Consider the following 19257-nt stretch of genomic DNA (forward strand, 5'->3'; position numbering starts at 1 on the left):
GGCACCAGTTGTCCCACGCTACCGTCTTGCCAGCAAGAACGACGCGGGGCACTTAGGATACTTCTGCAGTAAAGCTTTAATGCCTCTTGAGAGGGAGAGCATCAGCTTCCAAAGCGGAGACCCCGAATGAGGGGAACCCAGCCCTTATAAAGGAAACAGTCCTCGCTTCTGACGTGTCACTCTTGGATTGGTCCACTGCCCATTATCCCAGATGATGCCTCGGGAGTAGGCAGGGACGCAGCGGTAGAGAGTTACCAAGCACGTGCGCTGGGATTAAAGGCGTGTGCTACATCACCTTGAACTCACAGAGATCTGCTTGTCTCTGCCTCCCAGGCATTGGGACCAAAGGCGTATACTACCACGCCTTGAGGTCACAGAGGTCAATCTGCCTCTGCCGCCCAGGCATCAGGACTAAAGGCGTGTACCGCCACACCTTGGGGTCACAGAGGTCAATCTCTACCTTTGTTCCTAGAAGCAATGGAGAATGTGGTCCGGCCCTCCACATATCTGTGGTGGCAGTGCCACCAGGATGCAGATTTTCATGAAGACCCTTACGGGAAAACCATCACGCTCGAGGTTGAACCCTCGGACACTATAGAAAATGTCAAGGCCAAGATCCAGGATAAGGAAGGAATTCCTCCCGATCAGCAGAGGCTGAACTTCACTGACAAGCAGCTGGAAGATTGCTGTACTTTGTCTGACTACAACATCCAAAAGGAGTTCACTCTTCATCTGGTGTTGAGACTTCATGGTGGTGCTAAGAAAAGGAAGAAGTCTTACACCACTCCCAAGAAGAACAAGCATAAGAGAAAGAAGGTGAAGTTGGCTGTACTGGAGTACTATAAGGTGGATGAAAATGGCAAAATTAGTCGTCTTCGTTGAGAGTGTCCTTCTGATGAATGTGGTGCTGGAATTTTCATGGCTAGCCACTTTGACAAACATTACTGTGGCAAGTGCTGTCTGACTTACTGCTTAACAAGCCAGAAGACAAGTAGTTATATATGAATAAATAAAAAGACAGGAATTGATGTTTTTTTTTAAAAAAAAAAAGATTGCTATTTTTACTATGTTAATTCTACCTACTTAAGAGCATGGGAGGTTTTCCACTTTCTCGTATCTTCTTCAGTTTTTTTCTTCAAAGATTTAAAGTTCTTGTCATACAAGTCTTCCACTTGTTTGGTTAGAGTTACCCTGAGATATTTTATGCTATTTGTGGCTATTGTGAAGGGTGTTTATTCTCTGATTTCTTCTTCAGCCCTTTTATCATCTGTGTACAGGAGGGCTACTGATTTTTTGAGTTAATCTTGTATCCTGCTACATTGCTGACAGTGTTTATGAGTTGTAGAAGTTCCTTGGTAGAATTTCTGGGGTCACTTATGTAAACTATCATATCATCAGCAAACAGTGAGACTTTGACATCTTTCCTGATTTATATCATTTGGTCTCCTTTTGGTGTCTTATTGCTCTAGCTAGGACCTCAAGAACTATAATCAATAGATATGGAGAGAGTGGACAACCTTGTCTTGTTTCTGATTTCAGTGGAATCGCTGGAGATTTTTCACAATTTAGTTTGATGTTGGCTGTTGACTTGTTGTATATTGCCTTAAATATGTTTAGGTATCTTCCTTGTATCTCTGCTCTAAGACCTTTATCATGAAGGGATGTTGTATTTTATCAAATGCTTTTTCGGCATTTAATGAGATGATCATGTGGTTTTTATTTTTCAGCTTGTTTATATGGGGGATTTCGTTGAAAGATTTTTGTATGTTGAACCATCCCTGCATTTGTGAGATGAAGCCAACTTGGTCATGGTGGATGATGTTTCTGATGTGTTCTTGGATTTGATTTGCTAGTATTTTACTTAGTATTTTTGCATCAATGTTCATGAGTGAGATTGATCTGTAATTCTCTTTCTTAGTAATGTCTTTCTGTGGTTTGGGTGTCAGGGTAATTGTAGCCTCATAAAAAGAGTTTGGCAATGTTCCCTCTGTTTTTATTGTGTGGAATAATTTGAGGAGTATTGGTATTAGTTCTTCTTTGAAAGTCTTGTAGAATTCTGAGCTGAAACCATCTGGTCCTGGGCTTTTTTTGGTTGGAAGACTTTTGATGACTGTTTCTATTTCTTCAGCAGATATAGCTCTATTTAATTTGCTTATCTGGTCTTGATTTAATTTAGGTGATATTTTTCCAGAAAATTGTTCATTTCTTTTAAGTTTTTCAATTTTGTGGAATACAGGTTTTCAAAATATGACCTGATGATCCTCTGTATTTCCTCTTTGTCTGTTGTTATGTCCCCCTTTTCATTTCTGATTTTTTTAATTTGGATATTCTCTCTGCCTTTTGGTTAGTTTGGATAAAGGTTTGTCTATTTTGTTGATTTTCTCGAAGAACCAACTCTTTGTCTCATTGATTCTTTGTATTGTTTTCTTTGTTTCTATTTTATTGATTTCAGCTCTCAATTTGATTATTTCCTGCCATCTAGTTCTCTTAGGTGAGTTTGCTTCTTTTTATTTTAAAGTTTTCAAATGTTCTGTTAATTCACTAGTGTGGGATTTTTTCAGCTTCTTTATGTAGGCGTTTAGTGCTATGAACTTGCCTCTTAACACTGCTTTCATTGTCTATTTCCTCTATTGTATCTTCAGCATTTGAAGTTCTTTCTTCCATTTCTTGTATTCTGCTGTTCATGCTTGTATTTGTGATACCTTATCTTTTTCTCATTATTTCTGTTTCTATAATTCCTTCGGTTTGTGTTTTCTTTATTGTTTCTATCTCAGTTTTCAAGTCCTCAATAGTTTCTTTTATATGTTTGAGTTCTTTTTCTTGGTTTTAAGTGATTTGCTGATATCTTCCAATTTTCTGTTTGTTTTTTCTCCATTTTTTTAAGGACATTTCTCCTTTCATCTTTAAGAATTTAAAACATTCTCTTGAGGTTATTATTTTTAGATCATTTTCTTCTGGTTCATCCATATTTGGTTGTTCAGGTCTTGCTTTTGTAGGATCTTTAGGTTTACTGGTATTGTGTTTCTCTTTGTGGTGTAGTGTGTGATCTTACCTTTTCTACTCATCTTTTTTCCTCTAATAGGTGTGGTTGGGACTGTCTGAGATTCTGTTGAATAATCTTCTAGGTGCCAGTGAATCCAAAGCTCAGATGGTTGTTTCTCGTGGTATAGTCAGTGTTACAACAGTTCTAGTTACCCCACTGGTTACTCCTGTTTTTAGAGATAGCTCAGCGCTCCTGTGTTTTGGACTGCTCCCTTGGAGTTTGCTGTCTCAGGTCTACTTTTTCCTAGGTTGCTGGCTTTGATCTGTTTCTGTAAATCCTGGCATGGATCTCCTCTTGCAGAAGTCCCTAGCTTGGAGTTGGACCTGTTCTGGAGGAGATCGCAGACTCTGGATCTGGTCACTGGCTCAGTCCTGATCTGCCAGTGTTCTGGGACTGGGTTGCCTCCCAGGACTGGATTTGCTCCTGGCTTCTGCTACCAATGGAGCTTGTTTCCTCAGGCCCTCTCTGTCCTAGGTGTCTTCTTCAGTTCTACTCCTGTGGAATTTGTTGCCCAAGGTGGAGTTCCTTGCCTCAGGGCAACTTTGGCCTAGGTTACCAGTTTTGACCTGTATCTGTAAATCCTGGTCAGGATTCCCTCCTGCAGAAGTCCCTGGGTTGGAGTTGGACCTGGAAAGGTTTATGGTTCTGGTCTACTGCCTCGGAGGTCCCAGGCTCAGGTGCGCCTGAACCCGCAGATGACTTTACTTCCTCAGAGGTCCCAGACTTGTGCTTAGACTTGCAGGGGTTCCAGGTTCCTGCTTATTCCCTTTGATGTCCCAGACCAATGCCCAAACCCACAAAGGACCTGGCTCAGGCCTAACTCTCTCTGAGGTCCCAGATCATGCCTGTTCACTCCCATTTTTGTGGGTCTAGATGCTCCCCCCTTTTTTTCTTTTAGTTTTTTAAGTCTTATATGGATCCATCCCTTATGATGGCACCACTTTGTAAATGGAGACTGCTTTCATTCCCTGGCCACCCAGATTCAAATAATCATACAGAAACTATATTAATTACAAGTCTTCGGCCTATTAGCTCAGGCTTCTTTGTAACTAACTCTTACATCTTAAATTAACCCATTTCTACTATTTTGTATTTTACCATGAGGCTCGTGGTATGTTACCTTTTGCTTCTTGGGTGGCTACATGGTGTCTCTTTGATTTTACCTACTTTATCTCTGACTGAATTTCCTGCCAGGCTATACTCTGCCCTGTCATTGGCAAAAGCAGTTTCTTTATTAATCAATGTCATAAAGCATATTCACAGCATATAGAGGAAAGTCCCACATCAGTTAAGGGAGATTGTACCCCTGGGCTCTGTATCTCTGAACCAAGTTTCTAGCAAGAGAGTTCATAATGATAAGCAAGCAGATAATGCTTTGTGCTACATACTTCTATGCCTACGGTATCTCCTAATTAAAGGAGTGGAGGATCACCAGGGGTGGGGCTGTCCATTTGAATCAGTCTTGGGTGTTTCTTAACAGTTTTCAGCTGTATTGAAATCTAAATTTGTCTTATTAAACATGTCAATCCAAGTACTCATTGGTAATGTCAAACTTCTCTTAGATAAGTTCTAATCTTTCTCTAATCAGAAACATCTTATAGTGAACTAAAGCAGTTACAAACATTAACAGGTCAATACCGTAGTTCTGTAATAGATATGAACAATAAATGTGCAATTTGTCAAAACCCAATTCTCTTAAATCCATCTAATCAAAAGACAAGGAAAGGTTTCTGTGATGGGTGAGCGTCCAACTGTGTTGCTGCTTCTAAGTAACTGACTCAGCTTCTGAGCAGCAACAAAACCTTTCAGCTTCCTCATCTCTAGTCATCCTTTGTCTCCACCATGGTTTCTCACTGCCCCAATAAGTCTCTTTCCCCCAGATGGGAAACTTTCTGATATGTCAGTTCTCAGGTCCTCTCTTTCAACAGTAGGTTAAATCCTGTAAAAGGAGCAGCGGGCAACTTCCCACCACCCACCCGGCCAGCTTTACCCGAAATAATTACACGGAAACTGTATTCATTTAAACACTGCTTGGCCCATTATCTGTAGCCTCTTATTGGCTAACTCTTACATATTGATCTAACCCATTTCTAATAATCTGTGTAGCACCACGAGGTGGTGGCTTACCAGGAAGATTCTAATCTGCGGCTGTCTTGGAGAGGAGAGTCATGGCGTCTGCCTCATTGCCTTCTTCCTCCAGCATTCTGTTCTGTCTACTCCACCTATCTAAGCTACTGTCCTATCAAAAGCCAAGGCAGTTTCTTTATTAACCAATGAAAGTAACACATAGACAGTTAACCCTCCTCCATCAAAATCCCATACTGGCCAAATTGAGTTCTGTGTCCCAAGATACAGTATAGATAAGCTGTCAATTATTTAGTCAGTGTCCTTGGGCTGGTTTCAAAGCAAATACGACACACCCAAGGTCTGGAAGTTTGTGCAGTTGGTCTACCAAGAAACTTGGAATCACCAGTTGCCAGCCCGATCTTCTTTCCTTTTTCAGACTATAGCATGATGACATTAAGGAAGAACACAGACTCCTCTTCTATGGAGTCATTAGCAGCTGTGATGTCATCAAGCTTGTCATTCCTCTGCTGTATATGCATTCATCTCATCAAGCTTTATGATGAAAGCCAAAAAATGTAATTATCTTAAAAAAATTTTAATCACATTTACTTGTGTGTGCATATGCATGTACATATGTTATGGCACACATTTGGAGGTCAAAGGACAACTTGTAGAAGTTAGTTCTGGCTTTCACCACATGGGGCCTAGGGATCAAATTCAGATCACCAGGCTTGGTTACAAGGACCCTTACCCACTGAGCCATCTTGCTTGTCCATGGTTACTTTTAAGATTAATTTTTCTTTCTTTTCTTTGATGCTGGGGATCAAACCTAAGACCTTAGATATGGTAGGCAAAGTCTTTACTACTGTTATATCATTGTTGCTACCTTTAAAAAGAGTAAGACATGAAAGCAAACTGAAATTTAAAGGTTTTTATGTTGTTTTTATGTGTTTGGGTTTTGGGCCTGTTTCTGAGACCAGGTTTCTCTATGTAGCCCTGGACTCTCAGGGACCCTCTGCCTCTCCCTCCCAAATGTTGGGGTTAAAGGTGAATGTCACCATGCATGGGTTCACACTAGGATGTGCATGTGTAAGGTGTTCTCCAGGAACCAGAGTCTTTGATCGGCCTGGCACTCACTAAGTAGATTACAGTGACTGGTGAGTGGGATGCAAGGACCCACCTGTCTCTATCTCCCCAGTGCTGGGATTAAAGGCATGTGACACTGCACTCGGCTTTTTAAATGTGTCTTCATGCTTGGAAAGCAGGTACTTTACCCAGCGAGATATCTTCCCAGCCTCTAGGGTTACTTTTTATTAAAGGCAAAACAAAATATAAAAAATCTAACAATACCTAGATAATGAAACTAAAGAAGTGTTTTGTTGGTCTTGTTTCCACCCAGGCAGAGTGGTGCTAGGTGGTGCTATGTTGTCCAGGATACTCCTGAGATCAAGTGATTCTCCTGGCTCAGCATTCCAAGTAGCTGGAACTATTGATATGTGTCACTACGCTTGGTTAAATTACTTACCAGACTATTTCATAATCTGTAATGTTGGGGTGTTAAATCTATTGCCCTCTTATGACTAAGATAATAATCTTTTAATTTTATCCTGTTCATAGTAAATATACAGAAAAGGTTTTTATTTTAGTTTTGTTTGAAAAAAACATCTGGAAATAAAATGTTTTTGTAATGTACAAGCTTTATTATGTATGCTTTCCCAAGTATTCCTAGTAAGAAACACAAATTAGGGCTGGGAATACAGATCAGTTGGCACACAGCTTGCTAAGAATGCATGAAGCCTTGGGTTCAAACCTCAGTGATGCATAAACCAGGCATGGTGGAACAGCTGTGATCCCCAAACTGAGGAGGTAGAGGCAGGAAGATCAGAAGTTCAAGGTCATCCTTTGCTACACAGAGAATTTGAAGCCAGCCTGGGACACAAGAAAGCCTGTCTCCAAAACAAAAATTGACCAGAAGAGAAGAGACAAAACACAAATAATCTAAGTGTTTAAAATCCAAGGCTTTAATTCAGCTTTTGGTAATGACCATATATGCCTCCACAAAACCTCTTTTCCACTGTAAATAGAAGGCACTAGGCATTACATAACACCCTAAAAGCACTGATTCCTTCTTATGCTGGTGGAGATAATACATTAAATGGCACAGTTTGAATACTAAACTCTTTTTAAAAAAGACAATTCTGAAAATCACATAAAAAATTGTTACCATTCAGTTTCTGATGCAACCTTAAGCTATTCTAACAGGTACATGATTTGAAATTAAGAGACAGAGTAGGTGAGTATGATTTGGTTTTCACATGTGTTAAGTTTCTGTTACATGTGGTAACATAAAGACAGCATTACCATGCTAATTGACATCTCATGTTATTCTTTAGGTGTGCAAAATAAATCCCAAATGATATATCTTATAGAAGTATATTTCAAAAGATCCTTGATATAACACTAATGACTTCAATATTTATGTCACAAACTGTATATAAATTGTGAAATTATTAAAATACATTGTTTTGAAAAATAATAAGATGGTCATTTCTACCTAAATAAAATTTCCCAGAATATGAAGTACTTTAGCATATAAAAGTAGTTGCCCTTTTTCTGAAAGGCCAGTATTGTTTCACAAAATAACCCATACAATCTACACAAATGATTCTGTCCAAGTGCCATGTTCTTTCTATGACAGTGGTATGCTTCAAGAGACTGTATCCATGACTATAGGGCACACTTGGCTATGATGAGACCATAGTCACAAGCACAGGGAATCGTTCTTAGATTAGGAATGCCCTTTAACATCAATAGAGAACTAGAGATGGCTTCTGAAGTCCTTCTTTGACAAACACATACACTTAATTTTGGCTGTTTGGAGGGTACTGAAGACACAGCTATTTACATATGTGCTACTTCCTGTGTGCCTATCTCAACAGTGGCTTCTGCAGACACTCCCATTTAAACACAAATCAAACAATCTTAACACACCAAATAATACTAATCTACTTTTGGCAAGGCAGTATAAACAAAACAAAAAACAAAACTATATTAATTTAGACAAAAGTTCCCACATCAAACAACAGAAGGAAAATATTCTGGAAATCGTTAATTTAGGGGAAAATAGTATTGCCCAACAAATAATGTTGGAAATTAAACTTAAAATTCTGAAATAATTATTACATGAATGACTTATGAATACTTTTGACATAAAAATAATTATTTAAAAAGAACAGCTTACTAGGACGTTCATAGTGAGAATGTCTTCAAGACATTCAAGCATTCATACTGGCCCAGTTAGTCAAAGGGAAGATCAACCCTTCAGTAATTAGAACCACACATGCCTCCTTCTTCTGGAGAAAGTCCTAAGACTTAATTTTGAAAGTGGTAAGGAAAACAGTGAAATAAAAACCTACTTGATGATTTAAAACACCCATCAATAAACATAAAGAGCAACAAAAAAACCTTTCTGAGAAATCATTACTTGACATAATGTTTTCTAAAGTTATGTATCATAATTAAAAAAAGAAAAAGCTTTACAATCAGCAGCTGGACCTTGTGAAACATACGGACAATGGAAGGCACTACATAAGCCTTGGTTATATCTAACTATAGTTGGAAAATTCAGTTTTTCCTTCTTTAGAAGAAAGCCAGTGTGAACGTTATTTTTATATCCCCTGAGTTTCAACATGATTGGGCAAAGCAGCACCAATTAAAAAAAATATCTGCAATGCCGGCACTGCAGTTTGGAGTCACTTACACCAAGGGCCCCACAGGTCTCTCTTAAGAGCACTTCTGAACATGAGAAAAATATGGAAATGTTTCTCGGTATTTCAGTATTGTGGAACTGCCACAGAGCGCACTAAGGATGTCCTTCTACAGCTCAGTCTTTTCACCTGCATCCAGCACCTGCCGCTGTTTCCCATGTTACTGCCACTCAGACTGCTCCTTTGTGCAGTGGAAGAAATGTCAGCTTGCTTCGTGGTGGTGCACAGTCCCTTTGGGCTGGAGCCTTGCATCATGTCATGCCGGTCTTGAGCAGTATGCCTTGCAGGTCCTCTGGCAACGCTAAGATAATAGCATCTATGTGTGTCCGCAACTTCGCCACAGTGTCAGGCTTCACAGGTAAGTTCTCTCGGTCAGCCTGCAACTACAGGAACAACAGTTTAAGGGAATCTGTATTCGTGTACTGGGCTTACTTTATAAAAACTTTTGATAGCCTGATGTCTTGAAACTTTAGGTCTTACTCTAGAATTTACAGAAAATAAAACTGTAGAGAACATTCTACTAAGTAGGGAAAGGGGTTTCAAGTGACCTCAATAAAAGGTTTTCTATAAATTCACCAATGATGCCTGGGAATATTACGAGGTGTAAAATGTAGTGAGATTATGGTTTTGTACCATTATGAGTATCTTGGAGGTGGGGGGGCTGGAGAGTTAGCTTAGCAGTTAAGGCTGCTTTGCTCTTGTAGAAGACCTGGGATCAGTATCCAGCACATGCATAGCTTCACTGTTCCAGTGGATGGGCTGCCCTCTTCTGGCCTCTGCAGACACTGCAGGCATGCATGCAGTGCACTTTATAAGTACACACCAAACACTCATATACATAAAGGAAATTTAAAAAGTATTTAAATATCTTTAGAATAATTTGGAATCATTGTGATCTGTCTGAATGATCAAATATTTCTAGTGAGATCTACCATCAATTGTCCAATCTCCAATCTTCTCTAAAATGTTACTTCTGTGGTACATAATAATCAGCACAGATGAGAAAAACATTTTCACACAAAGGTCCATTTTATATTATATCTTCACCTCTTTAGTTACATACCAACTTATTTTTCAGCTTCAACACAAGGTCTACTGTTTCTACTTCTGTATGTTTCTGGATCCAGAGGAGGAGGTCCTAGACAGTAAGAAATCTCAGATTGGTATATACTCAAAAAATACTTGAGTCTCTCTATTTCAACCCGTGAGGCCAGTGGAAAAGAAGGACAGGACAGGAAGGAAGACAGGTCATACAACTCCAACACAGCAGAACAGGGCAAGGGAAATTTCATGAACATCTAAAAAGTATTAAGTAGATAATTTTTAACATTAGCCAAAACAATTGTAAACAAAATGTAAGAAAACTCCTTTCTGAGGTGGCCCTTTATCAAGAGGGAAAACAAAACAGCAGCTCAGTACAATACTAATCTTTGTTTATTACAAGAGTAATTTATAAGGAATTATTAACTGACAAATCATGATAACCAAACATGAATGCATTAGTCTACATAAATTTTGTATCCTCAAATAAGATTTTCACAGGGCTTACTTGTGGCTGCTTTCATCATGGATGTTTCTAAAAGCCACAGTCACTAGGAGTTTATTAGAAAAGATAACACCGGGACCAGCCCACCTCAATATTGAAAGTGAAATACAAAAGAAAGTAAGATGACATCATCTCAAGAAGTTGACTTTGAAGAAGGCTGGTGGTGGTTACAAGTATAAGACGCAGCCCAACCACATGAACAGAACTGTCAACCTAACTGGAGATGGTGACTAAGTCACACTGGCAGCAGCTGGAGAGAGACTGCAGGGACGGGAGTCCTGATCCCAGGTGTATTCTGCTTTAAGAATTTGCCAATTTCTGTGGTATAATATTCCCACTGCAGGTGACTTCATGCTACTAACTGATGTCTGAACAAGAACTGGGAAGAGATGTGCACAATTAGTTCATGAAGACCAAAAAGCATACTAAAGCACCCCATGGCTTTACAACTCGGGGCCGTGAAAACTGACACAAGCTCACTGAATCCTGAACCACGGTTGTAGCATAATGCAGATCACAACAACTCTACGAATTTTTTGTGACAATTAAGAGAGCCCTGACTCATAGGATAAAATATGAGCACCTTAGCTATGAATACTATTTATAATAAAGTGGGGCTCAGTGGATAAAGGCATTACTGCCAAACCAGACACCCTAGTTTAGACCTGGGACCTTCATGGTAAAAGGAGAGAACTGATTCCTGAAAGCTGTCCTCTGACCTCCATACTCACATTATATCACGCACACATACATGCACACATGTGCACGCACGCACGTGCGAGCATGCACACACACAGACACACACACACAAAGCAAGTAAATGTAATAAAATGGATTCTAGGTATTATTTTCAACCTCTAAAAGTATTTTTTTGTACTCTTAATATGTCCATTGTGCTAACATACTGCTTTCTGACCTCTTCACAGAGAGCTTCCAGATGAAGTGCCTCCAGTTTTTGGGTCATTTCTTTCCGCCGCGTCTTGAACCAGCCATCAAAATTTGGAGACTTTAGAAACTGCCTACAATTTTTTTTTTTAAAAAAAGCGAAGTTTGGTTAATATTTATTTCTTCTTTCAATACCCCTCTTAAAAACTAAACAAAACAGCAAACAAAAATACAAAATCCCCAGGATCTCAGGTAATCCAGGCTGGCCTCAAACTTGCTATGAAGCTGAGGAAGACATTTAACTCTGGATCCTCGTGACTCCACCTTCCAAGTGTTTGGATTATGATGTGCCACCATGCCAGCCTTTCATTTCTTCCCCATAGTTCAGAAATTCATGCCACATGAATAGTCTAGGTTTTACAACTATTTTTTTTGTTGTTGTTTAAATAAAGATTCATAGATGGGTGGAAAATAAGTAAAGAAATTAACCGGTAAAGTCCGATCCAATCGCCTTTTATTCCAGATGTGAGCTGAGGACCCGTTTTCTCAAGTGTTTTCATAAATTCTTCTGGAAGGAACTGTCTTAACTGGGGTGGACTCTAGAAAACAAGATATACTATATTTAGAGATAAGGAACTGCTCTAGTCAGAGAAGGTAATTATAGCTAGACAACTCAAAAAGGAAACTGCTTGACTATCACATACCTTCCACGGAGAAATACTTTTCTGCAAAGGCATCAAGCTGGCCACGTACCTTTCCTAAAGCCAAAATAAACAAATAAAAGCAAGTAAATGTTAGGAGTTCTTACACAGTTTTATTTAAAGGATCTTATATTTTAATAAAATGGTTTTCAAGTTATACTAAGACACACACACACACACACAATTTTTTTCAACCAATTTCTGGCTTATAATTTCCTACTATAGATAGTTCATAAAAACTAGAATTTCTCTTCCCCACAGTAGATTCCAAAATCTCTCGTCTTCCCTGGCCCTGATGACCATGAGTTCTCTACTCATCTTGCCTGAAAGTGGTTGTTAAGACCTCCATTTTAGAAAGGGTCTGATTCACACCTGCAAGGAAGGAACCTGACAGGCTGTGCTGACTTTCACCATCCAGTCTGACAGCATCCAACCAAAGCATGCACTCTCTGTATCAATAGCATCTGGACACAGTTATGCATTCTTCAATCATGCTTATGCAATGAAATCTGGGTAGCGACCCAAAGGACATGGGTTCGAGAGTTTCAAGACAGCAGAATACATGACATTTACAGAAGGTGGCACATTCAGAAACATCACACAAGCTCTATGCCTCTCCCCCCACTATCCTATCTATTTATCTGTACTCTGTAATGTTCTATATAATAAGCCAACTAACATCAAATGTTTCTCTAAATCATTAAAGTAAATTAGTAGAACCCCAAAAAGGGGGATTATGGGAATTAGAGAGGATCAGTAGTAAGCACAGACTGAAACTTGTAACTGGCATCTAACATGGAGTAGAGCAAACTCAAGAATGCAGCCCTCAGCATTTGCGATCTGAAGCTGCCAGGTATAGCATCAGAATTGAATTAGGGGATACCTTGGTGGTATCTACTGCAGAACTGATTGCTCCCTTGGTGGTGAGGTACAAAACTGCAAACCTCATAGAATCACAGAAGTGATATAGGTCTGGTAAGTATATAGAAAGAAAAAGTGAGCCCCAGTGTTTTTTTGAAAATATTTTAAGTTATTACATTTATGTATTTACTGTGTGTGCCTTGGCATATATGTGCACACACATGTGCACATGCACACATGCATGGCATGGATGGGGGAGTAAGCTCTCTTCCCTTCTATTATGTGGATCTCAGGAATCCAGGGATGGAACTCTAATCATGAGGCTTGGCGGCAAGTGTCTTTACTCAGTGAATCACCTTGACAACCCGAATCTGAGTTTTCTATCATATTCCTTCAACAGTCTCACCATTTCCTACAAAAGACTACTCCAGGTGAGCTGAGTCATGTTTCAACAAAATTTAACTGAGACTTGGATTCTCAAAACAGATTACTTTTTCTTTGTTTTGCTTTGTTACTTTCTGAAATTGGTAGCCTGCTGTATTGCCCAGGCTGATCTTGATTGAACTCATAGGCTCCCAAGTAGCTGGTATCCACTGTGTCCATTTCATATTTTCATTTGTCTAAAATAATTTATATATGGGCTTGTGTGCCACAGCACACATGTGGAAGTCAGAGGACAACTTTGTAGGGTTGGTTTTCTCCTTTCACTTTTACACGGGTCTCAGAGATTGAACAAGTTGCTAGGCTGATGCAGCCCTTGTTTGGTTTGCTGAAACAGGGTCTTGCTATGTACTTCTAGCTATCCTTGAAATCATTATCTTCCTGCCTCCATACCAATTGTTGGGGTTACAGGATTATGTTATTCTATCTGGCTCTAAGCTCATATATATTTTTAAGGTTTTTTAAATTTGTGTGTGTACATGGACACACTCACACTCATGGACATACTCATGGACACCAGAAGCTGGTGTTGAATGCCCTAAAGTTAGAATTACAGGCAGTTTTGAGCCTCTGGAAATGGGGGCTGGCAGAAATCTGGTATTCTTGACAAGAGCAGCAAGTGCTCCTAACTGCAGAGCCATCTTTCTAGTCCCTTATAATTTTAATGACAATCATTAATTGTGTTGACTATGTCAGAAAATGTACTTAACACTTTATATGCTTCATCTCATGCAATCCTTGAAACCACGCTATGTGAAAGTAACTACTGGGATACTGAAGCTTCAAAAAGCTAAATAGCCAGACTCATTAAACTTGAATTTGGATATACTTAATATTCTTCCATTGTTGCTATTTAAATTTGTAATTAAAATTATTTTATTTCCCCCCTTTTCCCTTTCATCCTTCCCAACCTTCCATCAGCCCATCAGCCCACACCCCATCTCTTCAAGTTCACGGTCTCTTTAATTGTTAAGTGTGTGTCTATTTAAATACACACACACACACACACACACACACACACACACACACACACACGCACACAGTGGTGGTTTGAATAAATATGGCTCCCAGAGGCGCATGTGTTTGAATGAATGGCCCATAATGAGTGACATTATCAGGAGGTGTGGCATTGTTGAGTAGTGTGGCCTTGTTGAAGGAAATGTATCATGTGAGGGTGAGTTTTGAAGTCCCATATATGTTCAAGTTTTGCTAGCCCGTTGACTATGGATCAAGATGTAGAACTCTCAGCGCCTCCTCAAACACTATGTCTGCCTACATGTTGCCATAAGCTGCCATGATGATAATGGACTAAACTTCTGAAACTAAGACTGCCCCAATTAAATGTTTTCCTTTATAAGAGTTGCCATGGTCATGTCTCTTCACAGTAATAAAACCCTAACACATACACACATCCTCTCTCTGCCCTGCATGTATGATGTTACTTGTATCTGTGTTTTCAGAGCTGACTACTTGGTACTGGATAACCAGGTGGTGTGCTCTTCCCTGGGGAAGACTATTTCTCCCACTTTCACCATTTCTTGGTTGCCTGTAGTTTTTGTCTACGGTTACAGCTTTATGAACTTTCTCCTCCTATGTGAGCGTGACTATTGGTGTCATCATTGTTCTGGCCATGTTTAGGCAGCCATGTTTGTAAGACTTTGTGAGTAGCTTCTGATATTTCTAAGACACAATCTCACAGAAAACTTGCTGTTTCTCTGGACCTTACAATCTTTCCACTCCCTTTTTCACAGTGATCCTTAAGGCCTGGCTGGCTTCCAACTTATGACAACCCTTCTGCTTCAGCCTCCTGAGTGATAGGATTACAGAAGTGAATTACCAGGCCCAGTTTAGTCTACATCCTTAAGTACCAAAAAAGTTGCTTTTACTTAAACAAGCTGTTTTATTTGTTTGATTCTAGGCATCAAATCCAAGGTCTCACCAATCTTAGTGCACCACTGAATTACATCCCCAGCACAACACAGGTTTAAATGGATCAAAATTTCAACCCCAAATGAAGAAAGAATACTTTTTTCCTAATATGAATAACAAAGATCTTCACATTGCTTTTATATAATGTTTATAGATTCTATTAATAACTATATAAAAGCAATGATGCAATCTGCAGACTAAGTCACTGTAATACTGCCTATATTGATATGTCACTCCACTAAATTTCTTAGAATGCCTGTATTATTTAGTTATTTATTCAATAAATAGTTAAAAGTTCACCCTACATCAGACAGAGAGTGCCAAGGAGCAAGACACACATAGTTTCCTTTATCATAGAGTTTTATAGAGTCCTGGATGTGGTATCAAATTCTTTTCAAGAAAAAGTATCAAACAGACATGGTGGCACATGCCTTTAATCCTACAACCTAAGAGGCAGCAGCAGGTAGATCACTGATGTGGGATTCCTTGCTGTGTGCTATGAATGTGTTTATTACCATTGGTTAATAAAGAAGCTGCTTTGGCCTATGGCAAGGCAGAATATAAATTGGTGGGAAAACTAAACTGAAGGCAAGGAGAAAGAAGGCAGAGTCAGGCAGATGTCATGTAGCTGCCAAAGAAGAAAGATGCTGGAAACTTACCGGTAGGCCACAGCCTAGTGGTGATATACAGATTATGAAAATTGGTTAATTTAAGATGTAAGAGCTAGCTAGGAATATGCCTAAGCTGTTGGCCAGTGTTGTAATTAATATATTTTCTATGTGATTATTCAGGGCTGGGTAGTAAATGAACGTGCAGTCTCTGTGAATGGGAGGCCATCCTAATATACAGAGTGATTTCTAGGTCAGTCAGGGTTACCTAGTGAGACCCTGTGTCAAACAAAACAAAAACAAAAACAAAATTTAAAAAAAACCAGTATCAGAGGAAGAAACTCCAAGGTTACCTTTTAAGGTACGAAATGCAAGCATTATACAGACTCTCACGACAGACTAGTTCAGTAGATGTACAGAACACTGATACTCCCTGGGCCAACGTGAGCCAAGACACAGCATACTGCCCCACACTGACCCTGACCAGACAGACAAAGACAGCTATCCCCTGGGTCCCTATCATGGAGGACAACTTGCAGGGTTGCTTGTGTACTTCAGAAATAATGAAAGCAGTAACAAAGCTCTAGTCTTGGTTTCTATTTATAAGGGTGTTGGGGGGAAATACTTTCAGATGCTTAGTATGACTCTGAATACACAGAAGTGCCACAAGCTCTCATTATAGCAGATGTCTCACTCCTAGGTACAAAGTAGGAATAAAGCTTCAGAAACAGATACTCACAGCACTGGAGAAGAACAGAGCTCCTAGTCTGAGGAAGATGGTATTGAAGAGAAGGAATGAAGTTGAATGCATTATGAAGAAAACCATAAATTGGATATGGGACTGGTTGAATCATCCAGAAAACATTTCCCTCAGAAAGTTACTCCTGAAAAATCCAATGAGTACAGCTCCTCTAGGCATCAGGAACAGCAGCACTATGGTGAAAGGGGCATTTTCTTCACAGTTTTTCTGGATGCTTCTTTCTCTTTGCTGCATCTGACATTCTCTACCAGTAACTAATTTCTGATGAACAGATGAATCCAGCTTTGCCCACATTGTGGGGATTTACATCTGAGTCTAGAACAGCTGACACATGCCTACCTTGATCCTTGGTGTCTGCATCGCCTCTAGTTATTTGTCCTATGAACAGTGTACTATAAATCCATACAACAATTACCAAAGCCAGGTACACACCTTTATTCCCAGCATTTGGGAGTCAGAGGCAGGGGAATCTCTGTGAGTTCCAGGCCAGTCAGATCTATATAGAAAGACCTTGTCTCAAAAATCAAACAAAAATAACCACTAAAAACATTGATTATACCTGAGGATAAATTGGTATGCAGGCTGAACCAACCAAATTGCTGGTTGTGTAGCAATTTGGTAGTAAATTGTCTTTGGATAAGTGATACAAATGTCTACTAATAATACTCTACTACACTATTTAAGGTGTAGCTAGTAACTGAAAATTAATCCAGTTGAAACATTTCAGTTCCTAAAGAATGAGTAACACTGATACTAAAATCACTAATTAAGGGGGTTCTGTGGTTGGATATAAAGTATCCTACCAAAAGACTCATACGTTGAAGGCTTGGTTCCCTAACTGGTAAAGAAACTGAGAGGTGACTGGATCATAAAATTACTAAATTCATCAGTGGGTTAATCCACTGCTAAGTTTGTATGGAATGGGCTACTTATACGGCAGTGTCTGGTCACTAACAGCACAACCCTAGATGTACACCCTGTCACCGGCCCCTTTCCCATGTAACAGCCTGTTACAAGTTCACACTGCTATGATGGTCTACTTTGTCTCATGTCTACAACAGCAGCGATGGGCAGAACTTTCACTCAAGTCTCTAAAATTATGAGCCAAAACAAATCCTCTTTTTTTAATTGATTTTTTTCTTCAGGAATTTGTCACAGTGATAAATAACATATGAATAATATAGGTTTATTGTTGTGGGATATTTGTACACTGTGTAGATGACTGCTGTGACTGGGGTAGTAAGGAGCTGAATGACAATAGTTAGGCAGGAGGTACAGGCGGGACTTCCTGGCAGAGACAGGACTCTGGGAAGAAGAAAGGTGAGTTGTCAGCCAGACTCAGAGAAAAAGCAAGATGGGAGAACAGAGATGAGGTAACACCATGGGGCAGAACATAGATTAATATAAATGGGTTAACTTAAGTTATGAGAACCAGCTGAGACAAGCCTACACGAAAGGCCAAGCTTTCATAATTAGTAAGTCTCCGTGTTATTATTTGTGGCTGGCAGTTCTAATGAAAAAGTACTTCTACAATTTGTCTAAAATATTGTGGCTTTGTCAACTTTAATAATGGGTGTTGGGGTACCTAATAAACAGCACACTTGGCCAGGTGTGGGGACTCATACATATAATTCCAGCACTCACAGGCCAGGCTGATCTATATAGCAGGTTCCTTGACAGTAAAGTTAAGGACCAAAAGAAGGACAGAGGGAAGAGAGAGAGGGAAATAGGGAGGAATTATACTTCGTTCTTAAGTATCAAAATATAAATGAAGATATAGCCACATGTTCTACTGTATAGTTTATAAACTAACCAGATCTTGTTTTTGCAGAACAAAGCCTTTTGTTGCTGTTGTTTTGTTTTTAATTTTTTTCTTTTTTTAAATTCATTTTATTTTTTTTAAAAAAGAAAACTATCTTTTTTCATTTTACAAACCAATCCCAGTACCCACTCCCTCCCCTCCTACCTTTCCCTCCACCTAGTCCCCCACCCCAGCCCCCCATACACTCCTTAGGGAGGGTAAGGCACATTGCCTTGGGGAAGGTCCAGTGCCCTCTCCACTACCTCCAGGCTGAGCAAGGTATCCATCCAAAGAGAAAGGGTTCCCCAAAAACCAGTACAAACAGTAGAGATAAATCCTGGTGCCACATGAGAGCAGGGAAAGAGATACTTCAACTGAGGTAGCCATTATGGGGCTAGCAAGAAATCTGGCACTAGAGAAATTCCCAAGAATCCACAAGAATGACCCGGGCTAAGGCCCTAAGCAATAGAGGAGAGGGTGCCTGAACTGGCCTTGCTCTGTACTCAGACTGTGTTTTATTTTTTGAGACAGGCTTTTTGTGTGTACCAACCTTGACTATCCCGAAACTCACTCTGTAGACCACCAGGTTGGCCTTGAACTCACAGAGATCTGCCTGCCTCCGGAGTACTGGGATTAAAGGCATGTGCCACCATGCTCAGCTCTACAAGGCCTTTTCTGTGTTATTGTTTTGCTTTTTGGTTTTTTTTTTTTTTTTTGAGGCAGGGTTGCACTATGGGGCCTTAACTGGCCTCTAATTTTCAATAATCTGCCTATTGCTGTCTCTCAAGTGCTGGGATAACAGGTGTGGACTGTTCCACTCCAATATCTGATTGTTAGGTAATCAATAA

The 19257-nt window shown here is 39.7% G+C and overlaps 1 protein-coding gene and 1 pseudogene across 3 annotated transcripts in view; one reads left to right on the forward strand and one right to left on the reverse strand.

Annotated features, from left to right (window-relative positions):
* The first annotated feature begins 529 nt into the window (after positions 1-529).
* Positions 530-7630, forward strand: LOC148122052 (ubiquitin-ribosomal protein eS31 fusion protein pseudogene; annotated as a pseudogene).
* The window catches only part of Dennd6a (DENN domain containing 6A), a 56383-nt gene continuing 44235 nt past the window's right edge, over positions 7110-19257 (reverse strand). For 2 of the 3 annotated variants that reach the window (XM_085687799.2, XM_085687800.2), the window contains 5 exons: positions 12013-12066; positions 11798-11907; positions 11340-11442; positions 9941-10015; positions 7110-9260 (listed from right to left, as the gene is read on the reverse strand). In XM_085687799.2, the coding sequence (XP_085543925.2) occupies positions 9129-9260; positions 9941-10015; positions 11340-11442; positions 11798-11907; positions 12013-12066 (474 nt within the window). In that variant the 3' untranslated portion in view covers positions 7110-9128. Of the gene's footprint in view, positions 9261-9940; positions 10016-10293; positions 10803-11339; positions 11443-11797; positions 11908-12012; positions 12067-19257 lie in introns of those variants that run through there. The other variant, XM_085687801.2, reaches the window with a different exon arrangement.

Source organism: Myodes glareolus, chromosome 5 (genome assembly GCF_982192425.1).
Source record: "Myodes glareolus chromosome 5, mMyoGla1.1, whole genome shotgun sequence".
In the NCBI taxonomy this organism is placed as follows: domain Eukaryota; kingdom Metazoa; phylum Chordata; class Mammalia; order Rodentia; family Cricetidae; genus Myodes; species Myodes glareolus.